Source organism: Oncorhynchus kisutch, linkage group LG4, assembly GCF_002021735.2.
Source record: "Oncorhynchus kisutch isolate 150728-3 linkage group LG4, Okis_V2, whole genome shotgun sequence".
In the NCBI taxonomy this organism is placed as follows: domain Eukaryota; kingdom Metazoa; phylum Chordata; class Actinopteri; order Salmoniformes; family Salmonidae; genus Oncorhynchus; species Oncorhynchus kisutch.
Window position 1 is genome coordinate 65,981,842 of NC_034177.2, and position 17,585 is coordinate 65,999,426.

The 17,585-nt window shown below is 43.2% G+C and overlaps 1 protein-coding gene across 2 annotated transcripts; it reads right to left on the reverse strand.

Annotated features, from left to right (window-relative positions):
* Window positions 1–1,971: 1,971 nt before the first annotated feature.
* LOC109889865 (synuclein) lies at window positions 1,972–13,510 on the reverse strand. Of its 2 annotated transcripts, XM_020481639.2 has the most exons (6): window positions 13,134–13,506; window positions 8,137–8,178; window positions 7,856–7,983; window positions 6,973–7,002; window positions 4,135–4,173; window positions 1,972–3,575 (listed from the first exon to the last, which is right to left on the reverse strand). In XM_020481639.2, the coding sequence occupies exons 1-5, from the start codon at window positions 13,252–13,254 to the stop codon at window positions 4,135–4,137; spliced, it is 360 nt and encodes a 119-aa protein (XP_020337228.1). In that variant the 5' UTR covers window positions 13,255–13,506; the 3' UTR covers window positions 1,972–3,575. The 2 variants fall into 2 exon arrangements, with proteins under 2 accessions (XP_020337228.1, XP_020337229.1); XM_020481640.2 differs by lacking the exon at window positions 6,973–7,002 and having other exon boundaries at window positions 13,134–13,510.
* Window positions 13,511–17,585: the final 4,075 nt, after the last annotated feature.

A 17,585-nucleotide genomic window follows, 5' to 3' on the forward strand; every position in this document is an offset into this window, starting at 1 on the left:
TATACTTTTTCCCCCAAGACTACCAAGAATCACTCTGTGACCCTGGTTTTAGCCCTGTGCAGTAAAAGGTTCAAACGAGAGTTAAGTTCACATAAACTTAAAATGGGAACAGTTTTTTTTTGCCTTCAAATGAATCACTTTAAATAAACAATAATCAATAACTAGGCCTTTACAATGGTGGTGAAAACATGGAGAAATGTTGGGGTTAAGTGGGTTAAAATCTTCCTAGAATTCACATAGGGTGCACATGTTGGCACTTTAGCAAGTATTTATTCATATTTAAAATGAAATGTATAACATTTTCCATGAGGTCAATATTACTGGGAACTTCATTTAATATATTTGTAATATAGTCAACAACTAATTCTAAAACACTGAGAAATATAGACATTTCATTGATTTAGACATGACCCTCCCCTGGACAAAAAAAACGAAAAAACTAAACCTTCCCCCAAACTGAAATCAAAAAAGCATGACCCTCCCCAAAATTCCTCCATGTACCACATTCCGTGAATTCTGAAAGGTCCCTAAGAATATGAACATTTTCTAATATGAAGCCAGTATAATGAAAGCGCATTAAAATGCCTCTCCAGTTAAATTTCCTTGGAGCCCAGTAAACCCTGATTTCCTGCCAGTGTCATGTTGGAACATATAAATTATGTGCAAATGTTATCGACCAAGTGAACACACTACAATCTCTGGCTGTGAGAGCTGTACATAATCTGTAGCCTGTTTATTAGGTACACCCGCCTAGTACTGTGTTAGACCCCCCCACCCCTTTGCCTACAGAACAGCCTGAATTCTTTGGGGCATGGATTCTACAAGGTGTCGGAAACGTTCGTTGCTCAATTGGTATCAAGGGACCTAACGCTTGCCAGGAAAACCTTTCCCACACTAGTACACCACTGCCACTAGCCTGTACAATTGACAACAGGCAGGATGGGTCTATAGACTCATGCTACTTACACCAAATCTTGACTCTGCCGTCAGCATGACGCAACAGGAACTGGGATTCGTCGGACCAGGCAATGTTTTTCCACTCAATTGTCCGGTGTTGATGATCGGGTGCCCACTGGAGCCGCTTCTTGCAATGTTCTTGGTAAACTATTGTGCATGAAAAGCCCAGGAGGGCGTCCGTTTCTGAGATGCTGGATCCGGCGTGCCTGGCACCGACGATCACACCACGCTCAAAGTCGCTTAGGTCACTCGTTTTGCCCATTCTAACGTTCTCTCAAACAGTAACTGAATGCCTCAATGTCGGTCTGCCTGCTTTATGCAGCAAGTCATGGCCACATAATTCACTGTAGGACATTTTATGTGAACGGGGGTGGTGTACCTAATAAACTGTATAGTGTATGTTTGAACGTGAGTGCATCGTGTGTGTGTCCATGCCTCCTTGTGTGTGCACGAGTGTGTCCATTCATCCATCCGTATGTGCCTGTGTATGTACTTACTGTATGACACGTGTTCGAGGTATGTGTTCATGCTTTGAGTGGTGAAGGTGTGTTTGCTTCTTCTATCCCTGGCGAATCACTCTGATGCAAATGGAAGTGCAGGACATGTGGCTTAAATAAGTTATAGCCCTGTGGCTGTTACTAACAAAAGCCAAGCGCTCTGCTTTCACCACTCAACACCAGGTGGCAGTTGGGAGAGCATGTGACATCTATTGCTGCCACTGCTCCTTTGCTGTTGGTATCTCTGCAGATCAGCACAGCAGCCAGCAAGTCAATAGAATAGCAGAATGGTCATCCAGTTTACACTGTATGGTATTATTTATAGAGGCAGTAATTGTGCTCCACTGCACAGATGTGTGTGGGGTGGGTGGGCGTAGGAGTAGCCAAGAATATCATGCAATAGAAAGTGTAAATAATTAAAATGAGCAGTCTAGGTATGTTTGCCTCAATTTGGTATTGTCTCTGGAATTTATTTTGCCACAGTGAAAGATAATATAATAAAAACAGAAAAAAAGTATTTTGGATTTAAACATTTTTATTTCAGTTCAGTTGTACTGTTTATAAAAGAGTCTGCTTTGATACCAACATATATTTGCATGTCTGTGTGAATGTGTCACCTCTAATTCTTGGATAAATGTGTGATATGTGCATTTTAATTTGTGAGGTTGTTTTTAGTACCAATGAATGTGTGTCTGAGTATGTGTCTGGTTGTTAGTAAGGCAACATGCAGTCTCGTTTCAGATGGCTTCAAAGGGCAAACACTGTAATGGTTTAAAAGACCTGTTTTAGCCAGGAGCGCAGACACAGGGGAGGGGCCAGGGCACATTGTTGAGTGACAGGAGGTGTGTCTTGTATGACTGAGCAGTAAAAGCATGACGAATGGGTGGAGAGATTTGTTTCGTCTGAAACCAGATGTATGGGATGTCAAGCAGTGGAGGCTGGTGGGGTGGCGCTAATAGAAGGATGGGCTCATTGTAATGGCTGGAATGGAATAAATGGAATGACATGAAACCACATTTGACTCCGTTCCATATATTCCATTCCAGTCATTACAATGAGCCCATCCTCCTATAACGCCTCCTACCAGCCACCACTGATGTCAAGGTATTTCACCTGGCGACTACTTGCATCCACTTCTGAGGTAGGCCTACATACTGAATCTGTTGGGCACTTTATCTTTAATCTGATCACATGCAAAAACACCTCAACAGATCTTATTTATTGCCTTTCATTGCAACTAGTGAAATTATAAAGGCCATTGCAAACTCCTGATGTAACCTTTCTCTCTTTGATAACGCTATAATTGCAGACCCAGGTTTGAGTGGAAAGACAGCTGGAAACACCAGACAGTATCTGTTTATGAGATACATAGTTCCCTGTATGTACTGCAGCCCCATTGAAGGTGTGAGACTGGGTAACGTGATCGGTCATGTGAATATGGGGAGTAAAACAGACAATATGATCCTGTTAACCCATAACTCCACTTTCACTCCGACCCTGAACCCCGATCTGTCATAATAAGGGGATGTCAGGCATTAAGACACAAGGGGTTAAATATACACAGGCTTCAAACACATATTAATCAACAAACCTGACTAAAGCATACACTGATATAAGTACATCTACAGTATAAGTACACGTGTTACGTTAGCTGACAGCGTGAACACTACCAGTAAGTCTCACATTGCCGAAACTCTTGGGGAGAAAAAATATATATTGTTCTGAGAAGTCTTTCTCAACGTTGTGGTGTATATGCGTGTGTGTACTGTATGTGTGGTAAGGTGATCTTGAGTGGGCACAGGGGATGGTGGGTGAGGATGGTCACAGTGGTAAGGTGGGTAAATGTCGGGGATGAGGTATATGGACGGTAAAGGCATTAGGGTAGGAATGTGTAGAGTGTTTATGGTTGAGGGTTGTTTTGGTTGGGGAGGATCTTTTAGATTTTTGTGTTGTTGTTTCCATCGATTCACACAAAGAAAGCATCAGAGAGGAGACGCTGGGGGCAGTAAGGTTCCCCAGGACCCATGAGGTGACGATGGGATACGCAGGACAAGCAGCAGCTCTTCTAAAACAGAAGACGAGGGAGACCGCTGCTAATCACTGAGGTCAGGACCAACACTCCTGAGAGAGAGAAATAACATTTTAAATATTGTGAGTGAGAGAAGCAGAAGTAACAGATTTCTGCTGCAGATGTATTCATCAAAATGGACTTGCCAACATGTGCGTTTTGGCAGAGAAGAGTAGTGGATTATCTGACACCACCCTAATTTTCAGTCCCCATGTATTAAGAGGGGACTGTAGTTCCTGCATTAGGATATGGTTGACTGATACCCAGGTGTAAAATCCCCTAGCTCACACCTAACCCCATACCTCACACCTAACCCCATACCTCACACCTAACCCCATACCTCACACCTAACCCCATACCTGTCACTGTATGTCCATTTTGACTCTGTGCGCTGAGGCTTTTTGCCATGGCTCTTAAGTTAAATGCTTTACCTTTACATATTAGTAGATCGCCTGCTGTTATTTGGATACTGCATCAAATGTCACATCAATTTTAGGACTGCCTCAAGCACATCAAATTAACATATCGCTATTTCAAGAGGATATACCACCTTGCTCCCTGACTATACGTAAACACTTGCACATAAATATGACCACACACACCCACACTCACCTACTGTCCGGCCTGCTCAGCTCCCTGTGAGAAGTCACCCTGTGTGGCACAAACAAAGAAAGCGGATTAGCAAGAGAACTAATATATACATAATCTCTACTACTACTACTACTACTACTTCTGCAGCCGCCCATGCTGCTAGAGGAGAATGGTGATGACAACTTCCTCTGATGTAATCTCCAGCTGAGCATGTGAGTAATGATTTGGAGGTAGGTTAAGCTGGAGAGAAAGAGAGATGTTAGTGTTTTCAAACCATGGTTCTGGTTAATCGACATGCACAGGCATCTCTTTAGTAGGGTAGTTATGGCTTCAATGGCAGACAATGAATTGAGATATCAGGGGCTCAGGCACTCAGGAGAAAAGATCCTTGATAGTTTCCTCAGTTGATTAATGCCCAACAATTACCATGGCAATCATCTGTATTAGGGTAGAAATTCTAATTCTGATTCATGGCATGGAATTAGGATATTAGTTTGGTGAATGGTGTGGAGTTTGATTGTGATTATTCATGGCAGTAGCAATATTCCCTGATTTGGTTATAGAAATGTTAATATGATGTTATTGCTGTGGGAATAATTATGAGCTCAATCACCGATATAATTATTCCTCTGATTAGAACCGGTGGGAAATAATTCTAGCAAGAAGATGCCGCAATCATGTCCTTACCACATTCTATAACAGTGACGGAAAATTTGATAATGAGGATGATTTGTGCCATATCATAGTATGTCTACGGTTGTTTACTCTGACCTTGCCTCTACTGTACTCTCCTACAAAAGGCTTTTTAGTGCCTTTGAAAATGAACATATAATAGAGCCGGGAGAGAGATGGAGCGATGGGAGATTGAAAAAGGAAGGGGGTTGATTGCCTGCTGCGGTGAGGAGCGATGGAGAGATTGTTAGGGCTGTGGATTTAATTACAGATGGATCTTGCTTTATATTACAAAGAGCCTGAAAGAAGAAAGGACACACAGATGTGCACACGCGCACACCGGCATACGTACACTCACGCATGCCTGCATGTTCACCCACACCCACAAACAAGAACAAAGAACATATTTCAATTGAGTGGAATTAAGTAATGCTATCAATATGCTGCGAACAAACAAAGATGTTGTACACTCCATCTGTCCTGCAGCCATAGAGCCCAGCCTGCTGGGTCAGAGGCAAGGAGAAGCATGTTAATGTAGCGGGGACACCGCCATCTTTACTGCACTACAAATGACCACAACATACTGACGGGCAGCTTTTAAATTAACCTTCATTAATTTCATATTTGAAAGGGATCTATACTCTACCTTTTAAATTCATAACATCTTTTCAATGGTCTGTATTCATTGTATGATTTGGGATTGGGGGCTTGTGTTCTTGCAATTTTTTTCTCAATGGGGCCGATTCAGATTTAGGAAATGTATTCTTTTCCTACACACTTCTCTTGTATTTGATATTCAGACTCTGCAGGTGTGGCAAACCTTGTGCGCTCGGAATAAATTTCATTCAATCGCTAAAAACCCATTTGCTGGCCAACATATCTTCTCATTGAGTTTTCATTCAGTAGGGTTTTCAGTACATTTATCTTAAGCCATCCTTTAAATACGATGTACCTTTTTAAGTTAGATTTTTGAGACACTCACTGGAATATATAGAGAGAAAGGGTTCCGAATATTAGAGATCATTGCTGGAAAGCCATCTAAATATATGCATATTCGTCTTAGGTTCAGCACCAATTGGTAGATTTAAAAAAAATCATTTTGTAAATTATTTTAGGTTTAGGAAATTATTTACGCCTTTACGCACGAAAGAAAAAAAAGGTGGTTTGATTCATTCTGAAAATGTCCACATTCAGTTCTTCAACCCATGGTAATGTAGGAAGAAGTGTACAAATGAAGGTAAACGAAACAATGTAATTAAATGGACTGATAATGCTGGCTATACCAACTGAAGGGAACTAACAGTAAATTGGCAGTTGAATTTGTGGTTATTAGCCCTGCAGATGGTCTGATACTGATAGTGGTTCATATTTAACATGATAATTAAGACATAGTAATGCCAAAAATAAAAATAAATGACATTTGAGAGTGCCCATCTCTGCAAGGTAGAAGGCCATACAAATTCTGCATAATGGCACAGTGTTTCTTAAACTTTACTGTGGGAAAGTTGATATCCTTCAGTTTTCTGCCACATAACAAGTGTCATTTGTATGTATAATTCCCTTATCCAAACGCATTACTCATTGACCTCTTATCAAGGTGTAAATTATAGTACATGTAGAATGGTGTTCTTTCTAATCGGGGAAAAAAAGAAAGGAGATACTTTTTCCACATGGACCCGGCAGGTTCGCTAGACCTTATTCATGGTTTGCTTGCGCGTAAAGATGGTGGAATTAAGTCAAGGTCAGAATAGGGTGTAGCTGTAGACACACTGCATTTATTCCGTCTCCACCCCAAACTAATAGCGCTTGAATAGCATGCTATTCTCATGCTTAAATTCAAGGTCAGAAAACGCAGAGAGAGAAGTGCATGAAAAGGAATTTACGTTCCATATCCCCACGTTTCACGTGGGTTGGAATTCTACTCAGTGTTAACATACACTTGCAGCTTGAGGAAATGTTGACTCATTTGGAGCTGAGCAGTCGCACATCCATCTGTCCTCCTTCAAGCCAACCAGCACCCAAACACCACTGTAGCCTACCAGCCAGCATCCACCTTGACTGCTAATTACTGCATATAAAGTCAATCACAAGGCAATAAAGGCAGCAAGCATCATGCAGTGCATTCATTCATTCGTTTGTTCTACTAAACTATCCCCCACACCCCCCTTCCAAACCAGAACCAGCCACCTCAGTTACAGCTTCTTCCTGTCCCTGTTCCTGCCAGACACCCCAGTTATGGATGGAAAGAGAAGAAACAATACAAGTTACCAACAACACTCACAGACACGAAAGGTCCAAGTAGGCTTTGATCCTTTAACTCAGCATTCCTTATAACTGACAAGAAATTTGCACACAAGTCAACTTTGAACAATCAGTGTTTTTGACCAGGATTAGATTGTTGATAGAAGGACATGTTGAAGACTCCTCTCCTGGAATCCCAAGGCTGATCTCAACTCTGTTATAACTAGGGTTGCAAAGGGGAGGGTATAATAATGGAAGCTTTTGAAGTTTACCAGTAAACTACCAGAATTTTGGGAACATTCAAGGAATATGACATTTTATCAGATGACATCTAGTGGCCTTTTTGGGTACTTCAGAGCGTTTTGGGTCTTATAAAACCATACCAAACGTAACATATCTTACTAATTTGAATGTCCCCGGATTTATATTTACTGTTATGTCTAGTCAGGCTGTGGGGTCAAACTGGTGAGAGTTGTGAAGAAAGACAATAGTTAGAAGAGTGCCATTGTTGATTATATGCTTTTCTCATTCATTAGGCTAGTTTCTCTTGAACCCTACGGTCTATCCACTAGAAACACATGGACAATATGGACTCATATGTATAGAACATAAAAAGGAATACTATAAACTAATGCATTCGGTATACGTTATTCAAGTATAATTTACCGAAGTTACCATACATGACCTGTTAATTACCGATAGCTTTGCAGCCCTTGTTATAACTGTATATGGCTTTAATTCAACCACCGCTAACCGACCAGCCCACAGTTCCCTGTAGAGGAAAGGAGTTTGTCATCTTCACAATATGAAAAGGCAGGATGTGACGCACCTGGTTCACCAATCCGGAGTTCACTGCCACATTCTCCAACCCCTCCACTGTTTGCTGAGACAGCTCATTGGCCCCGGCGACCGTTGCGTCCCCGACAATATTGGCCTGGTCAGTCGTTCTCTGGGCCACTGGGAAAAGGGGACAGGGAGTTGTCATACTCTGTCCTTGGACCAATGTTTCTCCTCAGAATTTGGTATGTGAAAAAACCTGTGAGAGTCTGATCCCTGTGTAGTTAGAAATGTAATTTTCTGTGTATTTTCTGTGGGTAGCGTTGCGCTGACCTGTGTTCACACCTGCTACCATCCCGTCCTTTGTCTTGTTCCCTGTAAAAGAGAGAAACAACCTTCTTAAAAAGAGGTAGATGATTTGTTTAAATAGTGTTTCTCAAACTGAAAGAGCTTAACATTGGATGGGGGGTAACTCACCCCTTCCACCATCAATGCAGCTTCAAAATCATTTGGTAATATGGAATAGCTCAGTAAGGACACCAAGTTTTGTACAATATACTATACACTCTACTACCAATTTATTTGGACAGTGAAGCTAAAACGTTTAATTTGGCTCTATACTCCAGCATTTTGGATTTGAGATGTTTCATATGTTTCATATGAGGCAAGAGTACAGAATGTCACCTTTTATTTTAGGGTATGTTCATACAATACACAAAGTTTAGTATTTGGTCCCATATTCCTAGCACCCAATGACTGCATCAAGCTTGTGACTCTGCAAACTTGTTGGATGCATTTGCAGTTTGTTTTGGTTGTGTTTCAGATTATTTTGTGCCCAATAGAAATTAATGGTAAGTAATGTATTGTGTCACTTTTATTGTAAATAAGAATAGAATATGTTTCTGATCACTTCTACATGAATGCTACCATGATTACAGATAATCATGAAGGAATCATGAATAATGATGAGTGAGAAAGTCACAGAGGCACAAAGATCATACCTCCAAGACAAGCTAACCGCTCACCATTACCAATAACAGGGGAGGTTAGCATTTTATTTCATACCTCCAAGACATGCTAACCTCTCACTATTACCAATAACAGGGGATGCTATAGCATTTTACATCATACCTCCAAGACATGCTAACCTCTCACCATTACCAATAACAGGGGTGGGCTAGCATTTTACATCATACCTCCAAGACATGCTAACCTCTCACCATTACCAATAACAGGGGAGGCTAGCATTTTACATCATACCTCCAAGACATGCTAACCTCTCACTATTACCAATAACAGGGGAGGCTAGCATTTTACATCATACCTCCAAGACATGCTAACCTCTCACCATTACCAATAACAGGGGAGGTTAGCATTTTCTGGCGTATGATATTTATGCCTCTGTAATTTTCTTACTCATCATTCTTCATATAAACAAACTGTAAAGGAATCCAACACGTTTGTAGAGTCACAAGCTTGATGTAATCATTGCGTGCTAGGAATTTGTACAAATACTTAAAACACTTTCAAATGGAGGGGAAAGGGGGATACCAAGTCAGTTGTACAGATGAATGCCTTCAACTGTAATGTGTCTTCCATATTTAATCCAACCCCCTTGAATCAGAGAGGTGCGGGAGGCAGCCATAATCCACATCTTCGGCGCCCGGGGAACAGTGGGTTAATTGCCTTGCTCGGACTATATACATAAAAAATGCTTTCATTTCTAAATAACAAATATGTATGAAAATACCCTCAAAGAAAAGGTGACATTCTGTACTGCCGACTCATGAAACATTTGATCGCAAATCCAAAATGAGTACAGAGCTAAATTAAAAGTTTTACCTTAACTGTCCAAATCAATATGTAGAGAAGTGTACAAGCCCGATCAACATCTACAGGCTTCCCTAACACTTCAATACTTAATGATTTGGGCACAGAAACAGTCTCCCTCTCTCATGGTTATTTTATAGGGCCAGATCCTTGGTGTCTGTTTAAAGACCAATGGGTTCTGCTCAGCTGGTCCAGTACTGTCTGTTCTCTCCCATTCTCTCTGGGCCCTTTGGAGCTCAGCCCATCTCTGCCTCACAAAGAGTCCTTGAGGGAAGAAAAGGTCAGTCATTCCACCAGACACAGAACTGTATGGGTCGAGTCCTGCTGGCCAGCCAAACCCACTCAACGTCCTCAAAACAACTGGCATGAAGCATTGGAGTGGGTTTCCTCCTCCCTCCCACTCAAATCACCAACACAACAAGCCTTGCTCTATTCTCCCTTCTGACCCTTTGAGCCGGGAGACGTGTTTGAAAGTCCCTCCCAGTCCCCGCACAAAAACACATTTCTCTTGTCAAGCGTGTCATTGTTATTGTACTCCCTACACGACAATGGGCTAATTTAGTACTGGGGATGTAGAAATTGCCATGGGCTAAAGTCCTCCTGTCCTATGTAGAACACAGACAGACACAGACAGACACAAGAGCCAGGCTATTGTATTGTCAATGCTCTAATCAATACAGAGGAGGTAATATCGCCAAGCAACTATCGACGTTGTAACATGGTCAGTTTTTGTGAGGAATCGAACAATCTGTGGTTACAAATACTTCCCCTGCAGCTAAGATGGTAGATACTGATACTATAATACATGACTACACACCCACAAAACACAATGTTAGAGTGATTACGAGCGAAGATAACTGAAATACAGCACCTCATTGTCTCATAATGATAGCATCTTTGATTTTGTATGTAGTAATCTCTGCACCCAGAACCAGATTTCACATGGACGCTGGCAAGCTAATTGTTTAGTCTGTCACGAGAGAGATATTTAGCATCACATGAACGCCACTCTGCACAACAATTGTGTGTTTAGGGTGTTCATTTGACGTGGGTTCCATTGCATCTCTCTCTGATTAATTTACACTGTCGTAGTCTAGAGTTTCCTCACATCCTGCTATGATAAGATGACACTTCTGTCAGAGACAGAAGAGGAAGCGAGACCAGAGGGAGGGAAAACAAAATGGCTAAGTGAATGTGGTGCTGAATGGAGAGCGGCACAATCCAGACATAATGGGATGATTACGTGTGCATACATACAAAGGTAACTCTGACCTCTCAACTGTGATTTTACCTCTCTCCCTCCCTCCCCTCCTCACACTCACCATCCTGTAGCACTAGGCCTCGTGACTGTCTACCACCCACCCAGGAGCAGCTGAGCATCGGCCACACACACACACACACAAGGATTAGCACTCAGTGTAGATAGAGAGGCAGCAGATCAGGGACAGGGGGGGATTTGAGATGATTCTCCTCTTTAAAAAAAAAATCCTAATCCATTCTCTCTCATACCGTAGATGACTCAGACAGTAAAGTGCTTGATGCCTGGTGGGCCTTTGCTGTGTGTCAGTACACTCAGCACGCTCCACTGCTCCGACCGCACTCTAAGGGCACTCCCTCTTTTCTTAGTCCCGCAGCTAGCTCGCCTGGTAGGGCACTGGGCTCTCTCTATGGCTGTCTGTGTGTGCATATCTGCTTGCCTTTCCGGAGTAGAATGCTGCCACTCTTTTAGCCGTCACTCCAATCTCTGCCACCCCCACCTCCTTCACCCCACCACCACCACCCCACAGTCCACTTATCAGTGCTATCTGTCTGGCAGGATCACTCACTGAGAAGAGATGCAGGCAGTGAAGGAGAGCCACTGTCTCAAGGCTGACAGTTGTTGGATCATAGAAAGGCAGATCTGACTGTCCCAGCCACAGTAAGTCCAGCGATGAATTTGGATGGGTATATAGGGATTCACACTGACAGGGATGGGGGGGATTGGTTTGCATTGGCTTTCAGACGAAGAGGAGAGAACGACAAAGATTTTAAAAAGGAGACAAAAATGAAGCTGGTGATAAGATATGACTGAGCAGTAATGTTAGAGGTCAGGTGATCTCTTTACAGCGCTGTGAAGATCAATAAACCAGTGAAATGTGATGGGCCCTGCCCTCTGTGGCTGAATGGCTCCACGAGGTCCTTCAGTAGAACAGGGTGGATCCCCTGTGGTGGGGATGATTTTGGATTAATGGATAAGGATTATCCCTCAGCCTCCTCCTCTGTCTGCTTATTGACAGCCAATGAATGAGAAACTGTAATTATTGGAATCTGAGAGTACGCCACCCATTCATTCATTCATTCATTCGTCTCGTTACCTCATTCTCATGATCTCTTTTTCTTTTCTCTCTCTCTCCCTTTCTCTACTCCCCTCCTTTTACCGGAAATTAAACCAGGAATCAGATGACTCTCAAATGTTTCATTTATTTGTTTATCGTTGCCCTCTTTCTCTCCTTCCCTCTCTTCCCTTTCCTCTTCTCCAGGTTGTCATCGCTGTAACAGAGACAGTGACAGAGTCATGTTTCAGCATTCTGTATGAATCTGTATATGATTCAGTGTTGTAATGTGTCAGTGTTCTCTCGATGTCTCAGTGTTCTGTATGTGTTAGTGGTGCTCAGGGCTGTTGAACTGGCCTGTGCTGAGTTGGGTGGGGTTGGGCTGACGGGGGGGGGGGGGGTTCTGACCATGGGGCGAGCTGCATTAGTCACGCTCCGAGACGCCCATGATAAATCTCACTGCTGCAGCGGACAGACAGGCATGTGGGTGGGTGGCATAGCAGATTCAAAGACCCCTCCCTCTCACCCCGGTAGCACCATATTGTACCATCACACATACAACCTAACAAGCACATACACACCCATCTATTCAGCTTGATAACACTGAGCAATATTATAGTACAATCACCTCCCCCTGCTCTAAAATGTGTGTGTCACATGTAGAGATATAGGAGATTGTATTTAATTTATATGACCATTAATATTATTGACAATATTTTGTTGGCCATTATCCACTACATAATGAATAGAATACCTCAGTACTGCTCAACCAGACTTTTTCCTCTGAAATTAGAACATCTTGTGCCTGAGGCATGTGCAAATAAATAAATATCTTCCTCTACCTTTCTGCCCCTTTTATCTGCTCTTCTCCATTCTCTTGCCCCTCTCCTTCGGTCCTTTGTCATCTTTCTCTTTTTCCTTGTTCAAAATTCCCTCCAGCTCTCTACAGTATCTATGTTTCCATCACGAGTAAGATTTAGCACTGCCTGGATGTGGATCCCATTTTTTTCAAACATCGCAGACAGACCAGTGCACTCGCCCATCAAAAAACAAGCACAGCAGGCAAGCGTCACAGGATCAAAACGGAAACCAGATTATCCCACAGAAAAACTGTGATGTACTATTTTCAGCTAACCACCTCGGTCTATTCTCCACACCCTTCACCATCACCACCACTCCTGTACTCACCCACATACATGACTCCCTCCTTAGTTTTGGCAGCTGCCTCCTCCACACCTGCCTTGGTCTTCTCCGCTGCTGCCACGACGCCCTCCTTGGCAATTGAGAATCCTTTCTTCAGTGCATCCATGCTGGTCTGCTGTTATGGGGCTGTGTCTTTTAGCTGGCTCTGGCTGCGTCTTGGAGCTGGTAGATGAGGCTGCTCGGTGTGCCTGTCTGCGTGTGCGTCTGTGTGTGTGAGCGTGCCTGCGAGTGTGTATCTCTGCGTGTTGGGTGTGTGAGTATGCGAGCGTACGTGCATGCGCTGCTCTTATGAGAGAGCGGGGCTGGACTGATCTGTACTGCTGAGGCAGATTGGAACACCCTCAACAAGGAGAGCAGCTGAGCGAATGAGAGGGAGGGGGGGGGGGGGGGGGGTGGAGAGGCTGGGAGAGGGGGGTGGAGAGGCTGGGAGAGAGGGATGGAAAGAGATGGGAGAGAAGAGGTAGAAAAAGAGAGAGCAAGTGGGTGAGGAGCAGAAATGCAGAGATGGATTCCACAAGACACTGCTGTATTTCTCAGTTATCCTACCTACCCCATTTCTTCTGCTATCGTGCACACAGAGGCAAATACAAATAGGCCTGCCATGCTCAGCAATATACTATACAGGCACTGATATATTGATATGATACAATGCAGTATATGATGATTCAATGAGATACACTTTATTGCCCATGTCCATGAAAATTCATTTTATGAAGTCAGCAGCACCTCGAACATACAGATTTAGGATCTCAATTTGAGCCAGTTTGCTACAGCAGGAAAATAATCCTCCAGCAACAGGAAATTTGAATTATTATGTCGATTATAATTAATGGTACTTTTTGTAGGGGTTGAAACATTTTTTTGTGAGGGAAAATCAGGTCTTACATTTCAAAGTGGAAATTGCAAACTTAAGCCTTTTTAAACCTCTAGTAAACTACAAGTAAAACATGTTCTGCATTGTAGGAATGTTCTCCTGCAACAGGGTGATCAAATTAAGATCCTGCATCTGTATTGTACACACTGTACATCCCACTATGCATAATTCATAGCCGGTACATATGTAGGATCTTAATTTGATCACTGTTTTGTTGCTGAGAATTTTCCTGAAGATGAGCTTCTTGATTGACATAAATTCACTGAAAACCCACACTAACACATGGTTATATTAACAGTATTGCACTTTTCATGTAGCCTATTTTTAGCCAGATAAAAGCCTAACCACTGATCAAGCAACATTATGGACCAAATATTCAAATACTGTTGCTGCAGGATTATTCTCACTGTGACAATATATGTCAAATTAAGATCCTACATCTGTATATACACCACACTCACTCGTACATTGATAAGCAATGTATTTCCCTGGAAATTGAGATGCCACTTCGATCTCTCGTAGCAAGAGGACTGGGAGGGGGAATGGATCATTTAAAAAATATATTTTACCTTTATTTAACTGGGCAAGTCAGTTAAGAACAAATTCTAATCCACTAATCCTATTTGTAACTGCCTGTTCAGGGGCAGAACGACAGATTTGTACCTTGTCAGCTCGGGGGTTTGAACTTGCAATCTTCCGGTTACTAGTCCAACGCTCTAACCACTAGGCTACCCTGCCGCCCCATCATGAAGCCCAGAGCTATAATTAGCGCTTGTGAAGCTAGTTACACATGGCTGCTAAAGCACATCCATTCAATACACACAGCATCCCCCCACTCTACATCAAAGTGAATGGCAGAGAGCCCTTTTAGATTGCCTGACCTGTAAAAGCTATCCAAACTCATGGTAATACTAAATGGTGGTGCAGATAGTATTTTTCAGAGATATAGCTAAATAAATATACAGTAGTATCATTGTATATGTATGTATGCTTCAGTTTAATAAAGCTCAGGACTTTCTATAAGGAGAGTGCTGTAGTGCCATTGAGGGAAACATTCAAACAACAGGGTTTATGGTCATCATGACTTGATGTTCTATCAGAGAAACACAACTTGTTATTGATGTCGGCTGCACTCGTCTCCACTCAACATTATCCAGCAAGAAATAGAGATCCAGACACCGTGTCACTCCCCTCTGTATCAGTAAGGAAATAGATCCAGACACCGTGTCACTCCCCTCTGTATCAGTAAGGAAATAGAGATCCAGACACCGTGTCACTCCCCTCTGTATCAGTAAGGAAATAGAGATCCAGACACCGTGTCACTCCCCTCTGTATCAGTAAGGAAATAGAGATCCAGACACCGTGTCACTCCCCTCTGTATCAGTAAGGAAATAGAGATCCAGACACCGTGTCACTCCCCTCTGTATCAGTAAGGAAATAGAGATCCAGACACCGTGTCACTCCCCTCTGTATCAGTAAGGAAATAGAGATCCAGACACCGTGTCACTCCCCTCTGTATCAGTAAGGAAATAGAGATCCAGACACCGTGTCACTCCCCTCTGTATCAGTAAGGAAATAGAGATCCAGACACCGTGTCACTCCCCTCTGTATCAGTAAGGAAATAGAGATCCAGACACCGTGTCACTCCCCTCTGTATCAGTAAGGAAATAGAGATCCAGACACCGTGTCACTCCCCTCTGTATCAGTAAGGAAATAGAGATCCAGACACCGTGTCACTCCCCTCGGTATCAGTAAGGAAATAGAGATCCAGACACCGTGTCACTCCCCTCGGTATCAGTAAGGAAATAGAGATCCAGACACCGTGTCACTCCCCTCTGTATCAGTAAGGAAATAGATCCAGACACCGTGTCACTCCCCTCTGTATCAGTAGGGAAATAGAGATCCAGACACCGTGTCACTCCCCTCTGTATCAGTAAGGAAATAGAGATCCAGACACCGTGTCACTCCCCTCGGTATCAGTAAGGAAATAGAGATCCAGACACCGTGTCACTCCCCTCTGTATCAGTAAGGAAATAGATCCAGACACCGTGTCACTCCCCTCTGTATCAGTAGGGAAATAGAGATCCAGACACCGTGTCACTCCCCTCTGTATCAGTAAGGAAATAGAGATCCAGACACCGTGTCACTCCCCTCTGTATCAGTAAGGAAATAGAGATCCAGACACCGTGTCACTCCCCTCTGTATCAGTAAGGAAATAGAGATCCAGACACCGTGTCACTCCCCTCTGTATCAGTAAGGAAATAGAGATCCAGACAATGTGTCACTCCCCTCTGTATCAGTAAGGAAATAGAGATCCAGACACCGTGTCACTCCCATCTGTATCAGTAAGGAAATAGAGATCCAGACACTGTGTCACTCCCCTCTGTATCAGTAAGGAAATAGAGATCCAGACAATGTGTCACTCCCCTCTGTATCAGTAAGGAAATAGAGATCCAGACAATGTGTCACTCCCCTCTGTATCAGTAAGGAAATAGAGATCCAGACACCGTGTCACTCCCCTCTGTATCAGTAAGGAAATAGAGATCCAGACAATGTGTCACTCCCCTCTGTATCAGTAAGGAAATAGAGATCCAGACACCGTGTCACTCCCATCTGTATCAGTAAGGAAATAGAGATCCAGACACTGTGTCACTCCCCTCTGTATCAGTAAGGAAATAGAGATCCAGACAATGTGTCACTCCCCTCTGTATCAGTAAGGAAATAGAGATCCAGACAATGTGTCACTCCCCTCTGTATCAGTAAGGAAATAGAGATCCAGACACCGTGTCACTCCCCTCTGTATCAGTAAGGAAATAGAGATCCAGACACCGTGTCACTCCCCTCTGTATCAGTAAGGAAATAGAGATCCAGACACCGTGTCACTCCTCTCTGTATCAGTAAGGAAATAGAGATCCAGACACCGTGTCACTCCCCTCTGTATCAGTAAGGAAATAGAGATCCAGACACCGTGTCACTCCCCTCTGTATCAGTAAGGAAATAGAGATCCAGACACCGTGTCACTCCCCTCTGTATCAGTAAGGAAATAGAGATCCAGACACCGTGTCACTCCCCTCTGTATCAGTAAGGAAATAGAGATCCAGACACCGTGTCACTCCCCTCTGTATCAGTAAGGAAATAGATCCAGACACCGTGTCACTCCCCTCTGTATCAGTAAGGAAATAGATCCAGACACCGTGTCACTCCCCTCTGTATCAGTAAGGAAATAGATCCAGACACCGTGTCACTCCCCTCTGTATCAGTAAGGAAATAGAGATCCAGACACCGTGTCACTCCCCTCTGTATCAGTAAGGAAATAGAGATCAAGACACCGTGTCACTCCCCTCTGTATCAGTAAGTAAATAGAGATCCAGACAATGTGTCACTCCCCTCTGTATCAGTAAGGAAATAGAGATCCAGACACCGTGTCACTCCCCTCTGTATCAGTAAGGAAATAGAGATCCAGACACCGTGTCACTCCCCTCTGTATCAGTAAGGAAATAGAGATCCAGACACCGTGTCACTCCCCTCTGTATCAGTAAGTAAATAGAGATCCAGACAATGTG

Excerpts from the sequence above, each read along its gene's own strand:
- LOC109889865 (XM_020481639.2), bottom strand. The coding sequence starts at position 13,254 with ATGGATGCACTGAAGAAAGGATTCTCAATTGCCAAGGAGGGCGTCGTG. Across the intron at positions 8,179-13,133 it reads GGAGGGAGTCATGTATGTGG|GGAACAAGACAAAGGACGGG; the intron begins GTGAGTACAGGA and ends TCTCTTTTACAG. Across the intron at positions 7,984-8,136 it reads GGTAGCAGGTGTGAACACAG|TGGCCCAGAGAACGACTGAC; the intron begins GTCAGCGCAACG and ends CCCTTTTCCCAG.